Source organism: Heloderma suspectum, chromosome 1 (genome assembly GCF_057233095.1).
Source record: "Heloderma suspectum isolate Gila_16-S chromosome 1, 16-S_ref, whole genome shotgun sequence".
Lineage (NCBI taxonomy): Eukaryota > Metazoa > Chordata > Lepidosauria > Squamata > Helodermatidae > Heloderma > Heloderma suspectum.
Window position 1 is genome coordinate 348,386,917 of NC_139458.1, and position 19,371 is coordinate 348,406,287.

Genomic DNA, 19,371 nt, shown 5'->3' on the forward strand with positions numbered 1-19,371 from the left:
CGATACACCCTTCACCCTTTCTGTGAGGTGGGGGGCCGGGAAATGAAATTCTAGGGAGATAATTTTCTCCCCACCCTGGCACTGCAACTCCACAGAGATCTGCTGTGGTAGACGGAGGAGCTATCGCCCTTTTATCTAGCTTCAGGCTGAAATACATGGTTGTGTGCAAAGATCTGTGCCCCCCCCCCCCGCAGAATAGGTGATTAATGCTAGTTTGGGTGGGATAGAATGGGAATCCAAATACAAATAATTTTCAGAAACGCTGCTTTAAGAGACTATCATTATATTTGATCACCACTCACATGATTTCCTTCCCCTCCCCAATAATTGCTGGATATCTCAACATAATGTCCAATCTTTCCTTCACAGTAGAATTTGCTCCAACAGATTGGACCACTCCTGCATTAATCATATAAATTTTGTCAGAAATTCTAGGCACAAGAAAAAAGGCAGTGAAGGAAACATTATTCAGTGGTCCAGTTATTTTACTACAGTCTTACTTCTTTTCCACCAAAAAGTATGGTGGAATAAAATACAATTTACGACTCTAAAGGAGACAGGTACAAAATCAACCCTCCCAGGGAGAGAAGGGCATTTTGCAAATCTGGGGCCACCATACAGACAACCCTGCTTCTAGCAAATTGGACATCTGGAAAGAATGACACCTGGAGCAGAATTTCATTTGGAGATCATAAAGCACAGGAGGTAGGTTAAAATTCCCTGAGATATGGAAAAGGGGTTCAACATGTCTTGGATGGGGTTGCACTCCCCTTTAAGACTCAAGTTTGTACTCCTGTAGTCAGCCCTGAACCTAGATACCCAGGTTTCAGCAGTGACCAGGAGCAATTTTGCACAGGACACATATCTTAGTCACATCTTGTTTGGACTACTTTAACATGCTCTACATGGGACTGCTTTTGAAGAGTGGATAGAAACTTCAGGTGGTCCAGAATGCTGCAGCCTGACCATTGACTGAGGCTGGTTACATGGAGCATACGACTTGCATGTTACAAAAGTTCCTCTAGACGTAATTCAAAGTACTGGTTATGACCTTACAAATCCTCTAAAACTTGGGACCAAGTTATCTGAAACTGCATTCTCCCATATGAGCCTGCCTAAGTGTTAAGATCCTCAGAAGAGATCCTTCTTTTGGTCCTGCCAACATCTGAAACACACTTGGCAGAAACTCAAGAGAAGTCCTTCTTGATGGCTATTCTCTGGCATTGGAACTCCTAGCCAGCTGGTCCAGAGAGTCTCTCCCATACACATCTCTATCTTGCCTAGATTGAGCTTAAGTTTACTTGCTTTCATCCAGTCCAGCCTTCCCCAACCTGGTGCCCTCCAGCTGTTTTGACTTCAACTCCCATCAACCCCAACCATCATAGCCAGTGGACAGGAATTCTGGGAACTGTAGCCCAACATATCTGGAAGGCACCAGGTTGGGGAAGGCTGATCAAGTTCATTACCGAGTTCAGACTCTTGTTCAGAGAGACTGCCCCTACGCTTGGATGTGATGAAGAGGCAAAAATAATGGTGGGTGTTATCTGCTTACTGATGTCATTGTATCTTACAACTCTAGGCAATGGCTGGATCTACACTACTGCTATATAGCGGTACTGAAGTGCACTGATAACCGTTGGGGCACATTACACATTTGATATACCGCTTTTGTAGTGTTATTTCCTGCTTTTTATTTCACATTATGCAATATAACACAACAAGTATCATTGTGCATCCTACAAGGTATAAATATGCAAGAGGGATATAGCGTTACCATGATGGGACATTCATAATATGACTCAAGGTGTAGATCTGACCAACCTCACCCAACATTTTCATGTAGATATTAGAAAGAACAAGAGACAAAACTGAACCCTAAGGAACCCAGCAGGACAATTCCTACAGGGAGGAATAAGCAAGTCCTAACATCACTTTTCTGGACCTTAACTTGTAGGGAGGAGCAGAACCACTGCAAAACGGTGTCTCCAACTCCAGCCTACAATCACTGCTATTATATCTCAATTTCCTTCAATAATAATTTTTAACAAATTGACTTCGGCTGCAGCTAGGCCTGTTCAAACTCCTCCCAACCAGTGCTTGAATGATGGGTGAAAAGGTAATGGGGCCCTTAATGAAATCCTCAAACCTCTCCCCACATTTTTAGCCAAATCGTGACCCCCAGTAACCTCCTAAAGGTAAAGGTGTCCCCAGCCAATCATGTCCGACTCCAGGGCGTGGTGCTCATAGGGATGGGGGAGAATTTCTCCCCGAAACTTCGGGGGGCCGAGTGCCAACGCATTCGGTCCTCCGAAGGTTGTTCGGGGAGAAATTCTCCCCCCCGCCCCAGGATGGGACTTACCTTTCACGAATGTCCCTCCCGGCGGCGGGTCCCGGCGGCGGTTCGGCAGGTCTTCGGCAGGGGTGGGGGCGGCAGCCGGTCTTTCGACCGGCTGCCACCACTGCCATTACAAGTAAAAACAAAACAAAAAACCGCCCCTGTGATAGGCTACGTAACGATTAACATAGCCTATCACGGCTAGATTTGCAAAGTCAGCCGTGATAGGCTATGTTAATCGTCACGTAGCCTATCACGGGTGACTTTAAAAAAAAAAGCGTGTACGGCTAATGGTGGCCCCCATAGGGAGCCGCCATTCGCGTTCCTTATTTGGTCCCTGTAGTCTACGTAAAGATTTACGTAGACTACAGGGACCAAATAAGGAACACGAATGGCGGCTCCCTATGGGGGCCGCCATTAGCCGTACATTTTTTTTTTTTAAGTCACCCGTGATAGGCTACGTGACGATTAACATAGCCTATCACGGCTGACTTTGCAGATCTAGCCGTGATAGGCTACGTTAATCGTTACGTAGCTTATCACAGGGGCGTTTTTTTTTTTTCTTCTTCTTTTGAAGTTCGCGGCCGGGGAGACGGGGCGCTTCTCCCCAGCCTGAATTTCGGCCGGGCGAGGCGGGAAGCCTCCCCCCCCCCAGCCTGAACTTCGGGGTGAGCAGCGAAGCGCCTCCCCCCCACCGCGAAGCAAGCTGCGAGACCAGGTAAGTGACTTTCGTACACTCCTAGGTGCTCCTCTCCATCTCTAAGCCGAAGAGCCAGTGCCATCCGAAGACGCTTCCGTGGTCATGTGGCCGGCATGACTGAACACGAGGTGCACGGAACGCTGTTACCTTTCCCGCCGCAGTGGTACCTATTTATCTACTTGCAATTTCTTGCTTTCGAACTGCTAGGTTGGCAGGAGCTGGGCCTGAAGACGGGAGCTCACTCCGTCACGCGGCACTCGGGTCTCGAACTGCTGTCCCGCCGACCTTCCGGGCTCATCGCGGGGCGGGGGGGCGGCCCCCCCATGGGGGAGGCGAACTAGGAGCCACATATAAGGCGGACGGAAAAAGGCAACCTCATCTCACAGGCGACCACCACAGCCGACAAGCGACTTTCAAGGGAGGGAGAAACGCTCCGCCCGCTCCGTCGGAGCAATCCCCTCCCCTCGCTCTGCGCGAACCTCAGATAAAATCCACTCCGAGCGAGGCCACGGCCCACACGCCAGAGCCTTTTGCCCAGGCGGCTTCCGCTCAGCCCGGCGGGGACGCCGCTCTCACCTCTGAGGGCGGCAACGCGCGACGCCGCGGCAGTCAACCTCGCGGCCCCGAGCGTGAGGCCGCCTTCTGCGCCCCTACACGCGTTGCCCCGCCCCTCCCTGAAGTCGCGCGTGGCTGTTATCCGCCCGCCCCTTCTCGGGTGACCTCACGTAGATCCCCGCCTCTGCTTCTCCCCTTCCCCCTTACGGAGGAGGCTGATTCGCTCGAGCACACACCCGCCCCTTTCTTTGCCCGACGTGCGAGCCAGCCAGCCAATAAGGGCAGGCCTTACTAGGAAATGGCGTAACTCCGCCAGGGTGGCGCTTGCCGGAATGCGGCCTCAATGAGTAAAATGGCGACGCAGATGGCGGCGCTGCCGGCTTCGCTCGCGGGCAAGTTTAAGGGGTGCGTCTCGCCTGTCGTCCCCGCCGCCGCCCTGTCGTGGCTCTTTGGAATGGGGGGAGGGAGACGGGCTCGCCGTCGGCCCGAAGGGAGGGCCTCGAGCCGTAGCGTACCACAGGGCAACGGTAGGCGTTTATATCCGGGCCCCTTTCTTTGCCTTTCCCCGCTGCCTGCTTGGAGTGAATGACTAGACGCTCGCCCGAGGAAGGGCTGGCCTCGCGTGACCCGCTCTGTAAATCACTGGTTCTCGCTTTATTCTTATCTGTGTGAGCTCCAGGGCCACATTCGCTTTCGGCGAACCTCCCAGAGTTGCGCGTCTCCTCCGCTTTAACAGGAGACTCTGCTAAATACTTACTTCCCACGTTCCTAGGCGCGGCCCTAAGCATTTTTACTCAGAAGGATTTCAGCCTTGCGCTGCATTTCAAAGCACGCTTGCTAGGGATTTAAGCCCCATTGAATTCGGTGGGAGCAGTTTATGAATACGCGTCCTTAAGACGGGGCTGCGCATGAGAAGAAGGGGAAAACGGAAGGAGCTCAGTAGTAAGGACAAAATCGAGGATGTGCCAGTTGTAGCTGACGTTGCAAGTCCAGCACCCGGATCCTGTGCAGAGTTACACATGCATAAATCCAATCAAGCGCAGCCCTAATTTTTCCAGCACAAATACTGCTCTCTGGAAATCTTCACCTCCTCCAGTCTGAGAGATTTGTGAAGAATGAACTTCCACGCCTCTATACTGTTGTGCTGTGTTGTTTGTGCTATGTCCTGTTTGGCTCCCATTGTGACTCTCCCTGACCCCACTCCAAGACCGATTCAAATGTGGAACACCAACACCCCTATTGTATCACATGTGTTGCTCTCTATTGGAGCCACATTTACAGGTTTCTTATAATGGTGGTAACTTGGGATATATGTGGCCCCAAATTTCAGCTTTCTATTTTTTGCAAATATATCCCAGCAATTTCAGTATTCCTGTCAGTTACTGAATATAGGTAAAAGACTATATACTAGCCGTTGCTTGTCCTTGCCCTTCCTAGCCAATGACAAGCTGCTGTGGTGACATGGAATGTAGATGAATTATCTAATGGCTCAGAAAAAAATGTTTGTGGTAGAATGTTAACACTACAGCTTCTGTAAGGTAAATGGAAGACTTGATTTTAAAAGGAAAGTCTCATACCGGGCTGTAGGAACAGGATGAGCTATGTCAGTCGGTAGGAAGAGATGAAAGACAGGCAAAAGTTTCTGTGCATTTGAACATTAATAGGGATAAGGACCTAGGATGTAAAAGGTGAAAGCTCAGGGATGCTCGGGAAATAACGTGGTTGGCTGAGAACTAGGGACTTGAATAAAAAGGAAGCAGAGGACTGAAGGAAAAATATGAACTGCTATGCACGTAATGGTGCCAAATTATGGGTTAACCAACAATTTCCTGGTTGTGTGTTGTTGCTGCTTTGAATATGCAATCTCCGATCAGCCTGACCATAGGTTACTTCGTGATATGCAAACCTGGACACTATGGGTTGTTCATGGGTTAAACAACCCAAAGTTAACCTTAGTTCTTAGGTTAACTTTGGGTTGGTTAACTTTGGGTTTCTTAACCCACAAACAACCCATAGTGTCCATGTTTGCACAACTTACAGTTGGGCTGATTGGTGGTTGTATATTCAAATTTGAAGCAGCTTGTTATGTGCTTAGACAGGACTATGTGAGAGAAGTATGCTGTTGGCAAGAAGGAAGTAGAAAAGCTAAGACATTTTGGACGCTGAAGGACAATAGTGTAGGATAGATTGTTTTAAATCTATGAATTAAACACAGGTTTTAAATATTTTCCTATTAGTATTTTATATGTTTGTTGAACAATGCACTCTTGCTAGTTAACTTAGTCACTGAAAGATATTAAACATATTAGAATTAATGTTTATGCTGTCTAGTAGCCTGTATATACATTGTACATTTTTATTATTTTTAGTGACTGCTTTTACATTCTTTATTTCCTGTGGTTCTGCTTTTGCACAGAAAAGGAGCACAATGACCTGGCTCCAAAAGAACAACTGCTTGGTTTGGCTGTTATGGTGGTTCCCCAAATTCACATGTTCCCATCTCACCATGTGTGCTATGATTCACTCCTGACTTGAAGAAAACCATACCTTGCCATTATATGTTAACAGTGAGCTAACTGTAGTTTGCACAAACCACTGTTTGCTTCCAAATCAGAAGGTACAGCTTGAAGTAGGTTTCCAATTCCTGCTTGGAGGCATACTATGGTTTATTTAGCTTAAGATGTAATAAGTTGTGGTTTGCCACAAGCCAGGAAGTAGGAGGATTAATTTGAGCATGCAAAGGCGACAGAGGGCATGTGAATCCTAACCCCGTTCATGATGGCCAAATCATGTTGATGAAAATGAGCTTTTAAAAATGAGATTTCTCAGCCCTGGAGCCTAACAGTGGGACTTCCTAACAGTGGAGGTGCGGTGTAACTGCAATAAGCTGACATTTATTTTCCACAATAATCTCTGTAACATTAAGGCAACAAAACTTGACCCTGAAAGTTTGGGCACTTGAAGTAACATGTATTCAGTGTATGGCTTAAGTATGCAAATCAGTTGGCTGATAGGACCAAAGTCTTCCAGCTTTTAAAGATAAAGTGCCCATTGAATGAATAGTTTCCATTCAAGATGTGCTGCCAAGGGGTGAGTGCATATGACATGAATTGTGGGGTTTAGAAAAGGCTGTGTTTTGACATCACAATAAGCCTAGTTTATCATGATGGGAACGAGCCTAGTCACCCCACCTGGGCTCACACATTCTTCCCCTCCCTCTGTCACAGCCACGAAGAGGAAATCAAGCTTTTGCTTCTGATTTCAGCTAACCACAGTTTGGAGTTACAACAAAACCTTAAACTGTGGTTAATCTTAATTATGGTTTGTTTGAAAGAAGCCAGCTTCATAACCTGTTGTTTGAAGTTAGCTTGTGTCAGACAAACCAAGATTAACCACTGCTTGTTGGGGTCAGATGATATGACAAGCTGCAGTTAATAACAATGGGTGCAAAAGCTGCTAAACTCCTCCTTGCAGCCATGCCAGGGAGTACACAAGCCCAGGAGGAGGCTAGGCTTGTTTCCATCACAATAAATCATGGTTTATGATGTCCAAATGCAGCAGTCTGTTTGTTAAAGAAAGTTTACCTTTTTCTGGATTTCATTTGCCTGATGATAGTTTGATGAAGTGGTTATTTACAAGCCTAAAATAATATTGTTTTGTTCTTCATAGATCCTTTGCATATAATACAATTAAAGACAGGCTGCCTCTTATCCTGACTAAAGTTATTGATACTCTGCATCGACATAAAAATGAATTCTTTGAAGAATATGGAGAAGTAAGAAACTGATACCTTTGACTCTTTCTCTCTTCACAATGTTCTGTCCGAAATCTTTAGCTTACCTATAACTCTCTATAATTATTTCTGCGTGCTTAGAGAGAACTTTTTCTGCTTTTATAACTCCATTCAAAGATCCCTGCTGGATCAGATGACATATCCATCTTGTCCATCATCCCGCTTCCACTGTAGCTTACAAAATATGATGAAGGCAATAGCTTTCTCCCACTGTTGGTCCCTATCAATTGGCTTTCAGTGGCATGATATCTCTAAACATGGTCGTTCTGTATGGCTCTTATAACCAACAGTTCAATCCTATGCATGCCTACTCAGAAGTAAGTCCCACTGATTTCAATAAAACTTAATCCCAAGTAAGTGTGTATGGGATTGCAACCTAACAGACACTGATTGACCTATTCTTCCACTAATTTTTTCTCATTCCCTTCAAAATCATCTAAACTATTGGTCATAGCCACATCTTGTGGCAGTGAATTATGCACTGTATGAACAAGTACTTTCTTCTATTTATCCTTAATCTGCTGCCAGTCAATTTCATTGGATGGCCCCTAATATCAAGAGAGGATGAAAAATCTTTCCTGTCTCTGCTTTCTCCATGCCAAGTATAATTAGATAAACCTCTGTCATGCCCTGTCACCTTTTTTTCTAAATTAAAAACAATTTCAAATGCTTTAGTCTCTTTTCTTAGGGAAGGTGCTTAAACTCTCTGATCATTTTGGTTGCCCCTTCTTGACCCCTTTTGAGCTCTACAATATTCTTTTTGAGAAGGGGTCACCAGAACAATACACTGTATCAAATGTGTATAGTTGTGGCAGCACAGTCAATTTATATACTGGCATTATGATACTGGCAGTTTTATTTTTTTCAGTCCCTTCCTTAATAATCCCTTTACACACTAGATCAGTGTTTCATTTATCTATCTGCCTTGACCCCAAAATCTCTTTCATGGTAAGTCTCTACCAGTTTAGGCACCATGAGCATGTATGTGAAATTTAGGGTTTTTGTCCCAAAGTGCATTGCTTTGCTTTGCACTTATTTGTATTGAATTTTGTTTGCTTTTTTTGCCCATTCACCATTTTGGAGCTCTTCAGTCTGCAATTTCATTTTATTTTGAAATCTGAGTTACATGCTTATTTCCCTCTATATCAGTATGATCCCTTACCCCTCCTTTGTATGGTATTTTGTCCTTCCCTTTTATCTTAGGCTGTTTTATTTTACCTTTCTGGATAACGAACCAATTTTTGTCCTTCTGCTTCCTTGTTTTTTTCCCTTTCACTCAGAGACCATGAGATATTAAGTGAAATGTTCTGACTCCTGGGTGTTAATAGCTGAGGACAGCAGAGACAATATTTCATTTTGTTGCTCTGAGTTGTGGCAGAGTATCATGTTAAAGAATGTTAAACTATGACTTAGAAAACTCAAATGCTGTGAGAAAGTATTGGCCTGCTTAAGAGAGCCAAGTACTGGGAATAAGAATGTGCTGGGAATAAAATATTTTAAATATTTGAACAATTTTAGCAGAGAAGGGCTTTGAAGGCAGAGGAAGGACAGGGAAAGAGTTATTAAGGGTACACTCCTATGCATGTTCAGACAGAAAAAACTCTTACAACTCTTAACATTCCCCAGCCAGCATGGCTAGCTAGGAAATGCTGGGAGTTGTAGGACTTATTTCTGTCTACTCATGCATAGGATTATGCCCTAAGATAGTGAAGATCTTCAGAAGGCTTCCTCCAGCTTATGTATAGCCTATGTGAAGAAATGATTGCAACTGGGATCCAGATGCTTCTCTACAACATTGGGCTATGCTGAAGTCTAGTAGTTATTGTTACTTGTAGAGGGCTGGTATTTGGTTTGTATAAGTTGGAAAAGTCAGTAAGTATAGAAAAACATATGGGATAAGAAACAAAATGCTTGTTCCTGTTCAGGACATCAGCCCTATTGGAACAGAAATGTTGTAGTAAACTGGGTCTTACTGATTGGGGGAGGCTTCAGGAGGGGGAAAGGAAAAGGGAGTTACACCTCTGTTCTATATAGGGTAAGGTCCAGCACTAGCTGCTAGCCTCAACCCTGAGTGCATTTCTGCTATATAATTGTGAATGTGCTGGGAAGGCTTCTGGAGTCTGAAAAAGGTGTCCTTTTTCCTTTGCTCCCTCTGAAATTTCCCCATATAATGTAGGGTGTTTTTAACCTCATGCTGGTGTTTTTAACCTCATGCTACACATCTCCACAACACTGATGTAAACCCCAGGATACTATAAGCTATTAGGGGCACAAGCACACCAAGCAGCTCCCCCATCTTTTAACTTTTGTTTTTTCCCCGATTGATGCCTTGACTTACTACAGGTTATAGAAGCCACTGAGTATAGGTCCTTGGGCTATTTTCTTCAATGCTGTTTTTATTTTAACTTACAAATGAATATATTACTGCATACCTGGGGATTCCCCCCATGTTTGCAGAAAGCATTTTATATTAGGGGGCATACAGTGCTGGAGATGGGGAAGGCAGCTTGCTCCTTCCAGGATTCTTAATGTAAGCTGTTGAGAGCTTGAGCAAATCATTTCCTTCTCTTCATCTGCCTTCCATTTCCCCTTTATTTTGTATGCGGGGTTCAGTTGATGTACAAACAGTTCTGTGTCTCAGACTCTCAACCACAGATTTGATGTTTAATCTCACACAGTCTGCCTGACTTCTGGTTTCTTTAGACTCTTCCCACCCCCTGGTCTCCCATATAGGCTTGACTTCCACTCATCTTCTGTTAGCTCCCAGAATGTGAATCTCAGGCAGCGTTTGGGGATTCAGAAATGTTATTTAAAAAAAAACTTGTATACATCTGCGCATCTAGGGCTTTTCCCAAATATGTAGAAACCACTACCTTATTTCTGGGTGATCCTATCTTGCTTCCTAACTGATAAGCACTCAGCTGCTTGAGTTCGCTATCAGAAAGGACTGGTATGGAGTGCTCCTGTCCATGCTAGCTAGCCATGCCCTCTTCAAGGGTACCATTCCATTCACTTAGTGTTCTATGGCCACTAAGCATGCTCAGTCCTCATTGGCCAGTTTGAGGTGGTCCCCGTTTATATTTTGGAATTCTCCTGGTCATGCTGATAATCCTCTCTTGTTACTTAGTTCCATTTTGGATGTAATCCTGCGTTTGCCATTAGAAGGGATGATGATGAACATACTGATACTGAATTAAGCTAATAGTCCTCATCATCCAGAGGAAGGATAGGAGAATGGAACTGGCACTAGCAAATCCCCTCATTAATACCATAGGAGTAGAGAGGCAACATAATTTTAAGTTTTCTAAATCCTGTAACTTAAAAGTCACAGCTTTGCCCCCTCATCTAAGACAGATCCAAAGTGAAATTGAGAGCTTTTTTGTTAGTTATGCTATGACCTCTAGAGCCCTAACAACACCTCTTCTCTGTTCAGAGTTTTATCCAACGTTAGTATAACTTAACTCCCATTCCTTTCAGTGGGTCTACTCTAAGTAGGATTATCATTGAATACAAACCTGAGAATGTATTCTTTTTAATGCTGCCATTGTCTTATTCATATGTCACTATCCTACCCATATTTCCAGTTTATATAAACAGTAGTACAGTGACAGAAATAAGATGAGAAGGAGGCATAAGCAAAGTTCATTTCCCACACATAACTAACTCTTTGCAGGATTTCTAGGTGTGTGGGGATTATTAGATATTACAAGAGCAAAGTGGTGTCTCATACTTACTAAGTCTTAGAAAGCACAAAATGTTCCACATATCCCCCATATATGTTGTTGACTTACAAAGTTGTTTCTTGTACCCTGAAACTGCATGTATTCACTTGTTTCAATATCCAGTATCATATACAGGTAATAATTTATCTAGTTATTCAGCTTGATTCAGATACTGCGTTGGCTGTCATGTTTGCCACACTGAAGTATGGATTCTGGACCTGCACTTTTAATGGGAGCTCATGAGAATGTGACTCCAACCTTGCAGCTGTTGTGCTTAAAGGACTCTATCAAATATGATTGACTAAAAAGATGTTTATTAACAAACACATATTTGAATTGAATGCATTTATTTTCATTTTATTTTAGAAAGGTATTGAAGCAGAGAAGAAAGCTATAGCCTATCTTTCCAAGTTACGGAATGAGCTGCAGACAGACAAGCCATTGATAGCCTTGAATGATAATCTCCCTGACATCACTCTGTGGAACCAGTACCTCGAATATCATCAAAATTTATCAAATGAACCACCAAGTTGGTTTCAGTCTCCTTGGTTATATACAGAGTGTTACATGTATCGTAGAATTCACGAAGCACTTGTTCAAAAGTAAGTAATGTAATGTCAGCTGTTTTTGTATGGTTTCCATTTGTTGGGGAATTGGGAAAGACAGTTTAGGCTTGAAGTAAAACATAACCTGATCTTAAGTGCTGGCCATTTCCTTTTCTTCATTCCTCTTCAAACTGGTTCTATTCGGCAGCAGTTCTAACATCTGAGGACTGGAGTCTGATAAAGAGCTTTGCTTCCCCAGTTCCTCTTCCATCTGCTATCAGGAACCAGAGAGTGCAAGAGACATTGGCAGTAACCTGAGTGAAGAAATACTGCCCTGTGACGGTCTAACATCTGGCTGCTCTGACAGCCATTTCTGGGCTGGGGTTATTTTCTCTGAGCTCTGCGTTGGCCCAGAGATGCAGCAGCAGAGTAGCAGCTAGAACATTTAAGGAGGGGTGGGTGGGCTTCTAAACACCTTTGTTCGCCCCTAGTAACTCTTGTCTATTTAATATATTTTAAACATTTGTAAGCCACGTCAAGGAGTTCATTTAATAGGTGAAGTATAAATACTCTGTAATAGTAACACTTTTAGTTGTTAGTTCTTGCTATAAATGTTGAAATACTTGGAATTCTCTTCTTGCTTTGCTGGTTCTATGCTTTGTGACTTATTAGCTTTGGTTTTCAGTTTAATTCATATTATTCCATCCATTGTTGTAGTAAATGAAAATTGTTGACAATTTTAAATTTAGAATCCCATACAAAACTAATTTCCAAATGAAAACTTCAGTTGAAAAATACTGTTTAGTTATGGGATGGTGCTGTTGCACTGCAACCCACAGGCAGCTGGTTGGCCACTGTCTGAACAGGATTCTGGACTAGATGGACCTCTGGTCTGATTCAGCATGGCTTATCTTACGTTCTTCGTGCTTTACATAATGTATAAGCCACTTTTACTGTTTGTACAGTAGCTGCATTCAGACAATCATATTTCATCATAATAAACCAATATATGAACACATCTTTCAACTGCACATGCAGCCAATTTGCTCCTCCATTTGTGCAAGCCAGGAAACAAGCCAGGAAGTGTTCCGTTAACTATAGTTTCCAGTTTCATCCAAAGCAGGATGATATGGTTAACAGCTTCAGAGCAAGTTAGTATCGTAAGCCAACATCAAACCATGGCTAAATATCTTGGCTTATCCAGAGCTGTTAACCATAGGTTGCTTTTGCACATAATGGGCCAGTGTGATTTCATGGTTAGAGTGTTCGACTGGAACTTGGGAGATGTGGGTTCTAGTCCCCACACAGCCATGAAGCTCACTGGGTGACTTTGGGCCAGTCATTGACTCTCAGCTTCAGCTACCTCACAGGGTTGTTGTGTCGATAAAATAGAGAGGAGGGGGACTATGTAAGCCACTTTGGACTCCTTGCAGGAGGGAAAAAGGTGGGGATATACAAGAAATAATAATAATCCATGGTTTGCACAATGAGGATGAGCCTGAACGCAGCGTCGGACTTGCACATTCCCCCCATCCCCTCTCTTCCTCCCACATGGTTGTGGGGAGGACTTTGCTAGAGTTTGGTTTCACCCTTAAGGCATCCTGGCTTAGTGTTAAGTTTGAACCAGAGATCCTGGCTTAAAACAAACTCTGACTAATTTAATAGGGAAGCTTCATAACCCAGGATCTGAAGCTGGTTTATTATGAAACTGACCAGGATTCCTGGTTTGAACATAACACTAAGTCAGGATTCCTTGAAAGTAAAACTGAACTCTGGTGGTTGTCCTTCCACCCACACAGGATATGCATGACTCGTACAGTTTATTCAGTCTTGTCCACACAACACTAAGCTATAGTTTAGCATTGGGGGTGAACCGGGCCATAGTTTCCTGGTTTGATTAAAACAGGGAACTATAGTTAACAGATGACTTCTTGGCTTTCTTACTTGTGCGAAGGTGCTGTGTGCACAGCCAGAAAGCTCATTTTATGAAAGCTTAGTTTATTAAACTGAGATATGATTGTCTAAACACAGCCAGTGCCTCAGGATTTGGTAGTATCCATAGTTCAGGAATACAGATTGCATATGGAATCCTTTCAGATTACATTGGAATCACGAAGGGAAAAAATGTTAAAGTTCTTTTCTCTTGTTCCTGGAAGGATGGAGGTGTATCTTGTTTATTGGGAACAAAAATATTAATGTCTTTCATTTCTTAACCATGTTGGGTTTCATAATTTCAATTATGATTTATTACTCATGCTTCCAGAAATTGTTTTCATTTAAATTTCAGTTAAAACATCAACATCAAAAGAATATACATTTTGTTTATGGATATAAGGTCAACAAATATTTTCAATTGTTCATTATAAAATATTTGTAATACCTGTAATGTACTTTCCAGCTGTCCATATTTTTTTCTGTTGAGGGACAAGTATAGGGGAGGAAGGAAGAAATGTCAGATATTCCTTATATATTTATCATATAAGCTATTGTTTCACTCTCACTTATGGTATATTAGAACCCAACTGTTAAGCCACCCCGACTCCATAGGAACAAACATAGTTTGTTTTTTGCATGTAGCTTATTTGGTAAATATATAAACCCCAAACTAAACATTCCTGCCTTTGATTTTTACCCAAGGAAAGATTACAGGTAGAAGAGGGGTAGATGGGAGAGTTTGGAGTACTTATTATATGTGTTTGAAATATGATAAGCTATAGGGAAATATAGTCTGAGAACAAATTAAGGTGCTCCCAAACACTTTTCTAACATTTACATAGTAAAATGAAACCTGTTTGATCAAAGGTGGAACTACATGTGATGCCCAACATGGGATTGTTACTGAGAATTAACAAGTTCCCTCTTACAATATGTGGAACAATTCCCCCATGTCATAATATGCTGTTCATTCTCATCTATGCCAAATGCATTGAATTATTTGAAGGTGAGGTAAGGCAATAGACAACATGACATAGGGTAAGTGATCCTATGGGGTGGGGGTGGGTTGTTCAGCACCCAGTGATGTCCAAAACTGATGTAGTAATGTGTCGTGTGTCCCCCTTCTCTTTAGTCCACCTATCAGTGACTATGATGTATTTAAAGAAGAAAAGGATCATGGTTTCTTTGAATCTCAGCAAGCTATTATTGTTTTAAGTACTCACCTACAAGAGCTGTTAAAGAACATAAAGGACCTAGATGAAAAATTCCTGAAGGAAGAATTTTTTAAGCTGATTCAGGTAAAATTAGCAGTACTTGCTGTTTAAATATCTAATAGGTTGTACATATTCTCTAATTTTAAAAGCTATTTTAAGTTTCTAGTTCTTAAGATGACCTAATGTGATTAGGAGTATCACATTTCCAAGAAATGTTCAAAAGCTATCCATGTCATCAAAATATTTTTAAACAAGTTGAGATTTTGTAAGCCTTCCAGCTCATTGTACACTGTTCCCTGCAATCACAACAATTTTATTTAAAACAGTTAATAAAATCCATATAATATTGCTGGTTATGCTTCCAATACTGAGGTGCAGAAACAAGCATGACCAGCTACCTGAAAATTATATAGGATCTGTACTGGAGCCAAAATCTTTCCCATGCACATGATTAACTACTATGGCATAGATTATTTTGTGGCATTTATTTGTGATATTTATTTTCAGTCAGACACATGCCTTCCTGTGGTGATCCTTAACAAAACACAATACATTCCATTTGTTCCTTTGTTATCTCAGTTTGTCCAGTTCCAGCTAAGCAGTTGTCCCTTATTTCTCCTTTGTCAGACCCTAGTTTTGGCATCTTGCCAGAGTTTGGGGTGTGTTCATTTTCTGAAAACCAATAAATTACATAACTGAAATGTTGAGACGAAAGTATGACTAATGCAGCTTTTGTTTATGAATTTGAAACCTGGGGAGTTAGTTGTGCTCCACAGTTGATGGGTTTATATGTATCATCGCTCAGTAAAAGTATCATCCTGATTTAGGGGATCTATGTGCATGGAAGCAGACTTAAATATGTGTATCTGCAGTTGATGTGGAAATGCATATGTAAATAGGTCCTGCGTGGGTAGTTCCCTAGCCTAATCCAACATCTGGGCTTGTGTGCGGAGCCACCACCCCTTTTTTAAAGCTAGAATCTATCATTGAGCTGTTTGGGAGGAAGGGCGTGGATTTGGGGCCAAACAGCTGATAAGCAGGCTTCCAGCTGTTTTACACAAACGGTTGGATGTTAAACTAAATGTGTTTGGTGTATAACAGCAACGGATTGCCTGGCTCATAGAACTTAATGTGTCCTTTTTTTCTTCTTTAGGTTTCACTGTGGGGCAATAAGTGTGACTTGTCAGTTTCAGCAGGTGCAGATAATTCTCAGAAGTCTAACCCATTACAATCTGTGGAAGAGCTAAAATCTTTTATCTTGGTGGATCACATGGAAAAACTCTGGTCATTACTTATAAATAAAAAGAAAATGGATACACAGGCAGCAACTAGACTTGACATAGTCCTGGATAATGCTGGTTTTGAACTTACTGCTGATCTTGTATTGGCTGACTTTTTGTTATCCTCAAAATTCGTTACTGAAATTCACTTCCATGGAAAAAGTATTCCCTGGTATGTGTCAGATACTACAAAGCGTGACATGAATTGGACAATTAAACAAATGCAGTCAGCTAATCACAAGTGGATGTCTAGATGTGGTGTCTCCTGGGAGGGTTATATGAAAAAAGGTGTTTGGGTTTATCATGATCATTTGTTCTGGACTTTGCCACATGAATTTTCTAGTATGGCTCAGATTACTCCTGATTTATATGCTGAGCTACAGAAATCAAATTTAATTATTTTTAAAGGTGATCTGAATTATAGAAAGTTAATAGGTGACCGGAAATGGGAATTCACAGTGCCATTCCATCAAGCCTTGAACAATTTTCACCCTGCACCTCTCTGCAGCTTAAGAACACTAAAATGTGATACTCAGGTTGGATTGAAACCTGGGCAAGGTGAACAGCTTACGAATACTGAACCTGAGTGGATGATAATTGGGAAATATGGAATAATTCAGTTTGATGCTGCTTCATGATTGACTTGCAAAATATGAAGGATGGCACTGTGCAAAATGCCGTTGGTGGTGGTCATGGGTGAAAGACCACTGGCTTTCAATATGCATGTTCTCTTTACTTCCATGGGTCTTGCTGCTATTCTAAAAGTGGTGCACAATTGTGATACTTCACAAACTTTTCTGGTATTCTTAAAATATCAAAAATACATTAAAGGTTCACTTTTCATCTCTTAATTATTTTATTTTGTAAATAGCATGCTGGACAGAGGGCATAGTAAAAGCTGCTTTAATGCTGGATATGCATCTGACCTCTCTTCTGTTTTAACATAGAACCCAAGGCAAAGTTTAACATAGAACCCAAGGCACTAGTGGATAACAGTTACGTTTGCATTTCTGTAGGAGAAGTCTTACTTTAAAGCTGTTTGAATTTCAGTTGATTCTGGATGAAGTTATTTTAAATAAATTTATTCAAATGGTGTATGTAAAAAGACTTGAATAATTTACCCACTATGAGAGCTATATGCTTGGTCCATTGTAGTTTAAAGAAACAACCTGGCAGGGAGCTCCCTTCTCTCTCCAGCCATCCTAGGCTATCAGCAGCAGTCTGGGCTAACTCTAGCCAGAGACAGAAGGCTTTGCCTTAACAGGCTGCCTTGAAACTTGGTGGAACCACATCGCCTTCTCTGCCTCCCTGCCCATGCTCAGGAGCATTAGAGCAGTGTAGAACGTGCCCTCATAAATGAGGAGGAGAGAGATAGCAGGGAGGAAAATGCAAGGAGAAAAGGGCCTGCCCCACCCTGCCTGTTAAAATGTCATGGCAATTACCACTACCTAGCTGTACCATAGAGAGCACAATGTTGTAAATCTTATTTATACCTCATGACTGGTATAGTTACAATTCCCATTTATCCTGGTCATTGTAGAGGGTATTGTGACCACCACCAGAAGTATTGTTTTAGGAGCCAGCATTTAGAAACCTGGGGTACACACTGTCGCTTAGTAGTTTCTTTAAAAGTCTAGAATATACTGTGTTTCCTTTAGGGATCCCTTCCTTCTAGCTATTCTTGCCCACATACATAGGGGAATACTTAAGGGTAGTTCCTATATATTTAGTTGGTTAGACATTCTCAATCACAATTGTGAATTCTTGGCAGAAGTACCCAACAGATTCTGTATCTTAAATAGGAAGAGATTTATGAAACAAAGTTTATTTTATTTTCTAATGTGCTGTAAGGACAGCCGATCAGTGGCCCATCTTGAATAGTGTAGAATCACTTTAAAACTCAAGGTATATGAATTTACAATACTCCCTGTAATACACAAATGCACATCTTAAAATTACGGTGCTGCCAAATATTTCAGTAATTACTGTTAATTAGAAAGAAAGTAAAACGCCATTTTTTCAGCAGTTTGGAGTCTATTACCACAGTATGACAATGAGAAATTACATGGCAACCTAATGTCAGCCTTGTCTAATGTGGAGGAACTTTTATTATATTAGAAATGCCCTCTTGAATGCTTAGAATAATATCAGATTCTAATTTTATTCCTGTTTCTCTGCACCATACCCATTTTTGTCTCACTTTTAACAGTTACCTAAGCTTCCTTTGACACTACTATCTACTTAACATATTTGGAAAGGAATCTTCTCATTTCTAATCTTGTGGTTTGTTTGCATATTTAATTCAAGCACCCCTTGTTAATGTTTAATTTCTGTGATATTTTATCATGAATGATCAGAGTAGATATCACACTGGCTCAAAGTATAAAGCCCACGTTCATGCTAGCAAGTGGGCAATATGATGAAAAAAACATGCTGAGAAAATTAGCCTGGAAGAATATTCTTTCATTCTTTGGGGACCATCTGCTGCAGTGTGAATCAAGTCACTCCAGCAGCAGCCCTGGTCCCATGAATTGCTGTGCAAGCAAATACATCTTTAGGAAGAAGCATTGTGACTGCTCCATTAAAGATATTGCATTAGTGTAATAAGTGAATTACCACTACAAATGCCCGTGACGATTGTCAGATGCAGTAAAGCACTAGATAAATATGTCAATGGGGTTGTGGAAGTAGGACTAGGTATAATTCAAGTTACGCGCCCTCCTAAAGATCTGATGTTCATGGAACAAACTCATAAGCATCAGTCTGTACAACTACTTTCTGATAATAACTAGTTACAACAGGAATGAAACTGGCAGTCAACATGAATGGATGCACGTCCCATCCAGGAGGCCACTGTACCTACATTGCTGCAAGTTAGCTGTATTATGAGGGGTTTTTTTAATGATCAGTGTTAGCAGATTCCTAATCATGCTTGCTTAGAAGTGAATTCTTCTGAAATCAGTGAGACTTGAAGCCAAGTAGATTTACTTAGGGTGCAATCCTTTTAAGCTGCCTGTTAGGGTCTGAACTTGGAGACTGACAGGCATCCTATGCAGAGTGGGAGGAGTGTGGAGGCAATCTTCACTTCCAGGTTCTTCCGGCTCTGCATTTTTGCTAGATGGACTTTTTTGCTGGTCTAACTGGGGCTCTGTGGAGCAGCAGCAAAGGCCAGGGAGGCCAGAGGATTCTTCATAAGCCAGCCTCCCCAGTCCCCTCCCCACCCACAGAACTGCCTCTTTTGCAACCTCAAGAGAAGCAGCTGGTGTGGTTCTTTCCTGTTTGACAAATAGCA

General features: G+C 42.1%; 2 protein-coding genes across 12 annotated transcripts in view; one reads left to right on the forward strand and one right to left on the reverse strand.

Moving 5' to 3' along the window:
• RMND1 (required for meiotic nuclear division 1 homolog) overlaps positions 1–3,779 on the reverse strand; it is a 43,178-nt gene extending 39,399 nt beyond the window's left edge. For 2 of the 11 annotated variants that reach the window (XM_084827846.1, XM_084827839.1), the window contains exons 1-2: positions 3,183–3,711; positions 303–399 (exon numbers count right to left, since the gene is read on the reverse strand). The gene's annotated coding sequence lies outside the window, so the exon portion shown is untranslated. Of the gene's footprint in view, positions 1–302; positions 400–2,359; positions 2,439–3,070; positions 3,131–3,182; positions 3,712–3,760 lie in introns of those variants that run through there. The other 9 variants (XM_084827845.1, XM_084827838.1, XM_084827847.1 and 6 more) reach the window with 7 other exon arrangements.
• A 153-nt stretch (positions 3,780–3,932) lies between these two features.
• On the forward strand, positions 3,933–16,930 carry DCPH1 (damage control phosphatase 1). Its single transcript, XM_084827849.1, has 5 exons — positions 3,933–3,995; positions 7,260–7,365; positions 11,472–11,707; positions 14,718–14,883; positions 15,953–16,930. The coding sequence occupies exons 1-5, from the start codon at positions 3,934–3,936 to the stop codon at positions 16,715–16,717; spliced, it is 1,335 nt and encodes a 444-aa protein (XP_084683975.1). The 5' UTR covers position 3,933; the 3' UTR covers positions 16,718–16,930.
• The last annotated feature ends 2,441 nt before the right edge of the window (positions 16,931–19,371 follow it).